Source organism: Pituophis catenifer, unplaced genomic scaffold (genome assembly GCF_029215685.1).
Source record: "Pituophis catenifer annectens isolate HBS135680 unplaced genomic scaffold, rPitCat1.0.hap2 SCAF_6, whole genome shotgun sequence".
In the NCBI taxonomy this organism is placed as follows: Eukaryota; Metazoa; Chordata; class Lepidosauria; order Squamata; family Colubridae; genus Pituophis; species Pituophis catenifer.
Genome location: NW_027256886.1, coordinates 67,030,708 through 67,039,893, shown reverse-complemented (window position 1 = coordinate 67,039,893; position 9,186 = coordinate 67,030,708). Strand labels below are relative to the sequence as shown.

General features: G+C 40.8%; 1 protein-coding gene across 1 annotated transcript; it reads right to left on the bottom strand.

The window, feature by feature from the left end:
- Positions 1–4,228: 4,228 nt before the first annotated feature.
- On the bottom strand, positions 4,229–6,598 carry FGFBP3 (fibroblast growth factor binding protein 3). The gene is made up of 2 exons (XM_070945960.1): positions 6,533–6,598; positions 4,229–5,538 (listed from the first exon to the last, which is right to left on the bottom strand). The coding sequence occupies exon 2, from the start codon at positions 5,446–5,448 to the stop codon at positions 4,675–4,677; it is 774 nt and encodes a 257-aa protein (XP_070802061.1). The 5' UTR covers positions 5,449–5,538; positions 6,533–6,598; the 3' UTR covers positions 4,229–4,674.
- Positions 6,599–9,186: the final 2,588 nt, after the last annotated feature.

The window sequence follows — 9,186 nt, the reverse complement described above, 5'->3', positions numbered from 1 at the left end:
CTACAAGAGAGATCCTTCCATTCCAATGAATCCATTGCAGTCATATTTTCCAACCAATTGTTTTAAAGCAAGTGTGGATTTAAAAAAACCCTTTCTTTCCATCCCTTTCCATAGCTCGGGGTTGCTGTGGAATGATGATCGCCAATAAACAAGTGGTGGCAACTTTTGTGGCAAGTATTTTGCGGTGGTTCTCCATTGCTAGTAGCGGTAAAGCAGGAGTATTAGCCCTACACAAAAGCCTATCACTTTTTTTTTTTTTAAATTTGATTTATATGCCGCCCTTCTCCGGAGACTCAGGGCAGCTTACAATGTGCTCAGCAATAGCCGTCATCCTTTTGTATATTTATACAAAGTCAGCTGTATATAAAATCTGGCAAGATTTTATCCAAATCTTGCCAGAAATTGTTGGAAAATTGTGCTGCTTAATCTTTGCCATTTTGCCATTGAATTCTGCAGCTCTGAATTCTAATTCCAAATTGTTCAGTTATATTATCTGGTCCCAGAGCAATTAACATTACTGCAGTAATGGTTGTGTTTACAAAGAAATCAAGATGTTTGGAAGATCACACATTTTTCATATTGCCATTGCTAAATTCGTGGAGGAAGTGAGTAGTCGTGTCGATTGTTTTAGGTTGTTTCTTTTTAAAAACATCTAGCAAGGGCAAGCATATTTCTGCATGTAGAACTGAAGATTTAAAAATAAAAAGGGCTAAGGAGTTATTCATAGGTTTGTACGTACACACTGAACATTTTCCAGCAAAATCTGACTTACATAATCAAACATCTAGAAAGCGAGGACAGCCACATATGGTCTCACCTGCAAATGTTTTCATCATAAATAAAGACAAAAATGTGTGATGATGGCTACATTTAGTAGTAGCTAATCATAATGTGCCCTATACTTTTAGTGTTGAACTGTTCTGAGTAAGGCAGTGTCAAAAATGTTCACAATGTTAATTTCTCACAGTACTTAACAAACCTTAACTGTTGATGAAGAGCTTGGTGCTTGATCCCTTTGGGAGAATCAGGATGGCAACAGAATACAGTCATCACAACTCTGCTTTGTAGGAGTTCATACTTTATAGTTTTTTTAAATATTTTAATATTCCTTACTTTTAATATTTCATACGTTATACGTTATATTTCAATATATCAGAATAATTCTCTGTTTATGCAAATTTGTGTTGTAGGACAAAATAAAAGATAAAATTAGACATCACTTTCCAGAAGTAGACAATTTGGTTTAATGCACCGGTGTCAAACGCAAAGGCCGGGGGCCGGATCTGGCCTGCCGGGTGCTTACATCTGGCCCACAGGGCCGCTCTGGAAACAATGAAGGACTGGCCTGCAGTGCTTCTGTCAGCAAAAACGGAGCTTGGGAGGGTTCCCAAGCTCTGTTTTCGCTGGCAGAGGGTTGCAGGAGGCCGTCGCAGCCAAAAACAGAGCTCGAGAGCCCGTTTTTGCTGGCAGAGCACTTAGCCCACCACAAGTGCCCCTGACACAATTGATGTCGAGCTGGCCACACCCACCCTAGCCACGCCCACCCCAGCTCCCCAAAGTCAACACAACCCTGATGAGGCCCTCACTGAAATCGAATTTGACACCGCTGGTTTAATGGTTAAGGTATGATTTAAGACTGGGAGACCCAACTTCAATGGTGACTTTGGGGCAATCTCTGCTTCACAGGGTTATTTGTGGTGTGAAAAAAAATTGGACAAGGACCATATGTACCATTATGCGTGTTTGGAAGAAAAGCACACTATAAGCCCAATAACCAATGAAAAGGGGAAGCAAACAGGAACATGAGAAGATAAAATACCACTTAGGATCATTGGTGGGTTTCAAAAATTTTTACTACCGGTTCTTGGGTGTGGCTTGGTGAGCATGGCATGGCTCGGTGGGCATGGCTTGGTGGGCGTGGCAGGGGAAGGATACTGTAAAATCTCCATTCCCACCACACTCCAGGGGAAGGTTACTGCAAAATCCCCATTTCCTCCTGATCAGCTGGGACTTGGGAGGCAGAGAATAGATTGGGGCGGGGCCAGTCAGAATTTTTACTACCGGTTCTCTGAACTACTCAAAATTTCCGCTACCGGTTGTCCATAACTGGTCAGAACCTGCTGAAACCCACTTCTGCTTAGGATCCAGGTTTTTTTTTTTTGTTTTTTTTTTATCTTCCTAAAGAGAAGACCAAGAAGAAATGGAAAAAGTTCTCACAACCCTAAAAAGAACTCCATGGCTTTAGACCAAGGAAATAGTGTCTGCTTGCTGAATGCCTTTCATTTAGGAGAAGTAATGTCTCTCAACATCCAAATTAGCTGTCTCGAGGCCCCTTTTTTGATTTCTCCAATTTTGAGAGCTAAGAAGCTGGTGTGGTGCCTGGACCAATCACTTCCATTCAGTTCCTTGTACACCAGAACAAAAGAGCCAAGGGGTCAAAGGTTGCTGTCTGAACTGGGTCATGTGACCGACTATCTCTGGAGCTTGCAACCATCAAACAGGCTTTCCAAAGCTCCTTCTCTATTCATGTGCAGGTCTGGGTAACCTAGCAACAGCTTCCAACAGCCCTTTACTTTGTTCGGTACTTTTCACTGCCACTGTGGTTTCCTTGTGAAAGCTTCAGATTTTTATATTTTTATTATTATTAGCTTTCCTTTGGTGGTCAACCTGATACAGCCACCCTAGAGAAGCAGTGGTACAGTCTCCATTTCACATCCTCCTGATCCTGCATTACGGACGGTTGCTTCATTTCACCAAATTGTTTGCTCAGCATTTTGATGTTCTGCTGGACTGTGTTCCGTTGGGAAACAGAAAGAGCTAAGTGCAAACTTTAGGGTTTTGTTTTTTTTTCTCAAACTTTTTCTAAAGCTGCCTAACAAGGCTTTTAATTTATACTGCAATTGGTGACTGGCTTCATTCATGGAATTTCACGCTCTTTGTCTGTGCATGTGTGTGTGAGGGAGTCCATTCCAGACAAAATCATTTTGAATCTTCCCTTTATTTCCCCCCCCCCCTTGCTACCTCTTTGTTTTTTATTTGGGGGGGGGACTCCATACTAAGTATAAAGAAAAATCCAGGATCAGGCCTTTCAAGAGCATAAGGAACCCCTCATCTGAAGTGTGCTCTTCACTTGTAGGGTGAAACAATAGTTGCAATAAAAATTGCATTTTTATACAATTTGAAATATTCAATACAGTTTGAATGATTTGCATCCATAGATCAATCAATATTTGCACTGAAAAATAATTCTCAAGAGGCAAATGAGATGAGGTTCTTGGAACATGGGGTTGGATATTTGAAAAGCACCATGATGCAATGTAGTGATTACAGGAAAATGGCACAAGTGGAGGGGATTAGATCCTACATATTTTTGTTAGAGGGTCTGTTGATGTTTTATCCAGAGTACCCATGAAAGACTGGGAGAGTGCTTAGTACAAACCGAAATGAAAATGAGAAGAGAATGTAGAAGACCTTGTAATCATGACTTCAAATCCTAGTTCAGTATTTCCGCTTCCAAAGCATTAAGGAACAACTAATTTGTCAGAGAACAGAAAACAGGGAAAAAGCATACAGAACTTTTGAAGGCTCTACAAGGCGAGTGGTGTGAAACCAAGAAAGCAATAGCTTCTTTTCTCATCTCATAAACACCGACTAGTAGTCTTCAAGCATTTGACCAAAGCTATTGCATAAACTATCTCAAGCATGTGTATATCTGTGCTCAGAGTTGTTGGGAATAGGGGGGCATGCACAGTTGATAAACAAATAAGTAAAGAAGTAAATAAACAAATAAAATAATTGGATTCATTAGGACGGAAAGGTTTCAAAATTAATTCAGCCATGTATAAGATGACTTTCACAATCATCTAGAACTGGAAAAGTCAATATAGATGCATTCACTTCCCTTATTATACCCAGCTCTTGAGCTATCCAGGCGGACGATATAGGGTAAACTATTTTGATGAAGCCAAGCAAAAAAGTTTAGATTTAAATAACAATCTGGGAACACTTTGTATAGTGTTCTGCCTCCGTTGTATACAAGTTTATCAAATAAATAAATTCGGTGTCCTTGATGATATTCTCCCAACATGAACACAAAGATTATAATTGCACAATAGCATTGTGATAGCAGGACTGTATAATAGAACTTCATTTTTTATTGCCATTAATATAGTTGTTTAACACCCAATAGCAAGTGGTACATTAGCATTTATTATACAGTTGTTACAGTTAGACATTTCCAAAATACAAAATAAAGCTCCATAAGCGACTGATAATCCTGTAAAATTTGTTACAATTACAGATTAGCATCTCAGTGATTGTAAAGCAAGAAATTATCTGAAGCAGCAGAGCCGTGTACTACAAATGGATCCCCTCTAGTATAGGATGAGGAAGGAGCTGTATTGTATATTAATGCACAAATCCTATGCAAAAGTAACTTCCACACACCCTTAGTGTCTTCCTTATCAAGATTAGTAGAAGTGAGTAAATTATGAATCACATAAAGCCCCAGACTGCACAAAATTACAAATCTTTCATTGTTGCCTCACAATCTTTTCATTTCACCTGACTGCTTGTTTCTGCCCTTATATCAAACCAACCTTTCCATATTTATCACTAAGTCTTCTTCTGTACACTTCCATCGCCCCCCCCCACACTTCCTCTTACCCTGAAAGTTCAGCCATTCCAGAAATTCACAAAAAAGGTACACAAGGAATGCCATTTCTCTTCACAATAAGCATCTACTACATCAGCATTGAGCTCTGTGGGCCGTACAGTGCCTTCCACAACTGCTGTTGTAGGCTGCCTATGGGCTGAATGAGTTGGGGTTGTTGGAGAGTTGGGGTTTCCTTTTCTCTTCCCCCCTTTCTTTTGCTTCCTCAAGGCACCATTCTTTGTTGGCTTGGTGACGATCATATCTTGGTGTGCTTGTGGTGATCTCTGTGATGCTGGTAAGTTTTTACCATGGCTTTTCCCCTTGGGAGTTCCTTGAGTGACACTTAAAGTGGCCACCGGGATGTCTGCGCTTGGTGTGGTTTGTACCAGGTGCAGTTGGGCTTCAGATGTCTCCTTGCTGCTACAAAGCCGGGATTTGAGAGGGCTGGTGTCCTCGCAGGGATGGTGCTTCCGGCGGAGCTTTCCCAAGATCTGCTTCCAGTACTGACGGCCTTTGTTGCCGTAAGCCGCACATAACTCTGGCTGGCCCCGATAGACACACCTCTGTGCCTCTCCTTCTGCTGGCTGACAGGTGAGCTGGAGTTCCGTATCCCTCTCTCCAGAGATGAGTTGCCAGCTGCACAAATACTTGTCACGGGTGGAGAACTGTCCAGACTGAGCCCAAGGGAAAGAAGGTTTTCCTTTTTCACTGGTATCCCTACCCTTCTTAGAAGGGTTACATTCTAGGCAACTGAGGAAGAGAAGAGTAAGGGGGAATGTTTGGGGCAGCTTCATTTCCTGAAGTCAAGGGAGGTGCTGGCACCCCTCATTCAAGAGCATTAGTGGGAAAAGCTCGGCCAAGGACTCCGTGCTGTCTTTCAGGTCCTATGGAGACAGAAATACAATGAACCATCTGGAACAGGCACCATCAAGAAGGATGAGCAGCAGCAGCTAATTGCAAAGAATGTCTTCTACTTGACCAAGCACATTGTCCCTCCTCCCCCCAACTTTTCAGCAGAGAACAATTCTACTTTCCCTAAAAACAATAAACTGCAACCCCCATCCGATGTGGTTAAGTTCTACCCCAGATGGGGATGGTTGTTCTTACAAAAGTAGATACTTTCTATTGTTATCCAATCAGCCAGCAGCGATGTTGACTGATTGCTTTAGATTCATAAGGACATTCATTGGGGTGTTCCCATTTATATTAGTGGCATTTTAGCTCAGCCCACAGCCTATAAGTCTCTGCATATTTCACCAAGATAAACATTCTTGTTCTTCTTAAAGAGAATAGTCCGCCTCAATAGAAACACTGCCTTCTATCTACAGCATGAAATTGTTCTTTGCTTTCATCTAATGTAAATGCTCTGAATCCTTTTTTTTTTTTTTGCAAGCCCAAATGTGCATAGCTTGATTTTATAGCGAAAGTCTTTCTGAAACTCCAGTGAAGAAAGAAAAAAGTTTCATAATGTTCTTTTTATCTTGTCTTCTTGACACAATTCTCCTTTCTCGCCAACTCTTCCTAGTTCCTACTTTTAACAATTTTGTTTGAAAAGGTCTTCGGGCTATTCAATAAACTATACTATACTATACTTTTAACAAAGATCCTGCACATTAAATATCTCTCCCAGTCTTTTCTTTCCTGCATTCCCTAACTGCAAACAGATCTCTGAAGCCTGGTGTCTTTTTTAAAATACCAGCAAGCTGGTGCAGATAAGAGCATGAGGTTACTGCGAATACAATGTGGGGAAAAGAAGTTGCTTTCTTATTAAAGAAGCAACAATTTCAAACCCAACATGGCCCAAATCTCCAGGCACAATGAAGCCCATCTTGACACTCAATATTTCCCACTTCCCAACGTCTTGCTGGTTCCACTTACCTTTGATTGCAAGTGGAAGACAGCTCTACAGGAGAAATGCCAGTCTAAGATCAAGATTAGCCTGTTAGAGGGGCGTTCAGAGCATGCCTGCATTATCAAGAGTCCAGGAGGGGCTAACCACAGCCTATGCCCCTCCTCATGCATGCAAACACACACACACACACATACACACAAAACGACTCAGAGACAGAGTAAGAAAAGAACCTCAAAAAGCAAACAGAAAGCTGTTTTGTTTGATCCTTGTACGTTCGGGTGCCTAAACCATATCAGATAGTTTTACAAATATGATCCTCTGTCACTGGGAAAATTGTTACTGTTTGTCCTGTTTAATTGATTAGAAAAACATATATTTGGCACACTCTTTTTCTAAAAGACCTCTTGATTACAATGGAATACGAGTACTCCTTGACTTAAAACCACAATTGAGCCCAACATTTCTGTTGTTAAGACATTGGTTAAGTCAATTTTGCCCCCATTTTATGACTTTTCTCAGTTGTTAAGTGAATCCTTGCAGTCGATAAGTTAGTAACTCGGTTGTTAAGTGAAGCTGGCTTCCCCATTGACTTTGCTTGCCAAAAGGTCGCAAAAGGGGATCCCATGACCTTGGGACACAGCAGTGGTCGTAAGTATGAACCAGTCACCAAACATTTGAATTTTGATCACATGATCATGGGAATGCTACAAAGTTGTAACTGAAAAAATGGTCATAAGTCACTTTTTCCAGTGTCCTTGTAACTTTGAACAGTCACTAAATGAACTGTTGTAAGTCAAGGACTATCTGTAGTTTGTCACAGTTGCACTACAGTCCAGTTGAACAGAGATTGACTGGTGTAGTTAGCCCAAATGTTCAGTGGCTGTGCATGGAATCCCCAATGTCCTATCTTCAGATTTGTGATTCCGTAGCTTGAACTACCTCTGATGAAAAGTAAAGACCATTACTGCCATATAAAAAGTCTTCAATGTGTAGGTGGCTCTGAAGAGGGTAGCAAGTTTCTTTTTATTCAAACATTTACTTTAAAGGTCACTTAGTATCTCTAATGCAGGATCTACACTAGGCTGTACATCTCTTTGCATTTCAAACCATTTTATCTTTTCTTCACACACAAATATTGCACACACACACACAGAAAGAGAGAGACTTTTGATCAGTGTGTTTTGAGGATCATAATATCTTATAAAACAAACTACTTCTTCAAAGATGGAAAAAAAAATCTGTATTTATTAGTTGGCACAAGCTTTCAAAGCATTGAGCGTCCGTACTGATCCTTCTAAATGAATGACAGGAGTATTTATCGGTATATATATTTATTCACAGAATCTCTAGGGCTGCCTGTTTCAATCCAATTGATTCTCGAGTTGCAGAAGACATTCTGAGTTTGACTAAGCATCAATCTAGATCCCACCTGGTGTGGACTCAAATTTTTTTACTACCAGTTCTGTGGGCATGGCTTGGTGGGCGTAGTATGGCTTGGTGGCCGTGGCAGGGGGAGGTTATTGCAAAATCCCCATTTCCTCCCAATCAGCTGGGACCCGGGAGCCAGAGAATAGATGTGGGCGGGGCCAGTCAGAGGTGGTATTTACTGATTCTCTGAACTACTCAAAATTTCCACTACCGGTTCTCCAGAACTGGTCAGAACCTGCTGAATATCACCTCTAGCATCACTAAGATTGCTGCTGTTTCCCCCACCTATGAAATAAGGGGACCTAACAATAGCAATTTTTAACTTCAGCTTTGCAAATTCCCTCTTGGTTTTCTTCTTCTGCCTGGTAACTTTTGATCTTTATTATCAGGTCACTTTGCAAACTAAAATCAGAATCCCATTCTGATCTTAATCTTTCTTCAAGCACAGAGGTTTAATTTTTGTTGTTCAAAATGAAGGAGTTTGGATTATCCATCCATGAATCATTGCTGAGGTTTTCACCATTTTTCATTTCTGTTCCTTTCATGGTCACAACAGCTCTGCATTAACCACTGAGCAAAATAAGCACGTGTTTAGGGCACCAAAGGAAAAGCAGGCACTCATTCAGTGCTAGATTCAGCTTTAATTCTCAGTACTTATTTAGTCTTAATATTAACACCTTTCTATCCTGTTCTATCCTTTAAAAAATAGCTTATAGAAAACAAATGATTAAACTAAAAATCTGTAGAGATTCTCAGTCATCCATATCATGGCTTTTTCAGGAGGCAACTGGACTTTCTTGTTTTTTCTTTGTAGGCATTTTGCTTCTCATCCAAGAAGCTTCTAAATGACCAGCTGTCTGCAAGGGATATAAATCTTCCATTCCCCACTATCCTGTCAGAGCTGAAGAAGATTCTTGGATGAGAAGCGAAATGTCTTCAAAGAAAAAACAAGAAACTTTCTTCTTCTTCTTCTTCTTCTTCTTCTTCTTCTTCTTCTTCTTCTTCTTCTTCTTCTTCTTCTTCTTCTTCTTCTTCTTCTTCTTCTTCTTCTTCTCCTCCTCCTCCTCCTCCTCCTCCTCCTCCTCCTCCTCCTCCTCCTCCTTTTATCATGTTATGTGCATGCACATCAGAGGTGGGTTTCAGCAGGTTTTGACCAGTTTTGGAGAACCGGTAGCGGAAATTTTGAGTAGTTCAAAGAACCGGTAGTAAAAATTCTGACTGGCCCTGCCCCCATCTATTCGCTGCCTCCCAA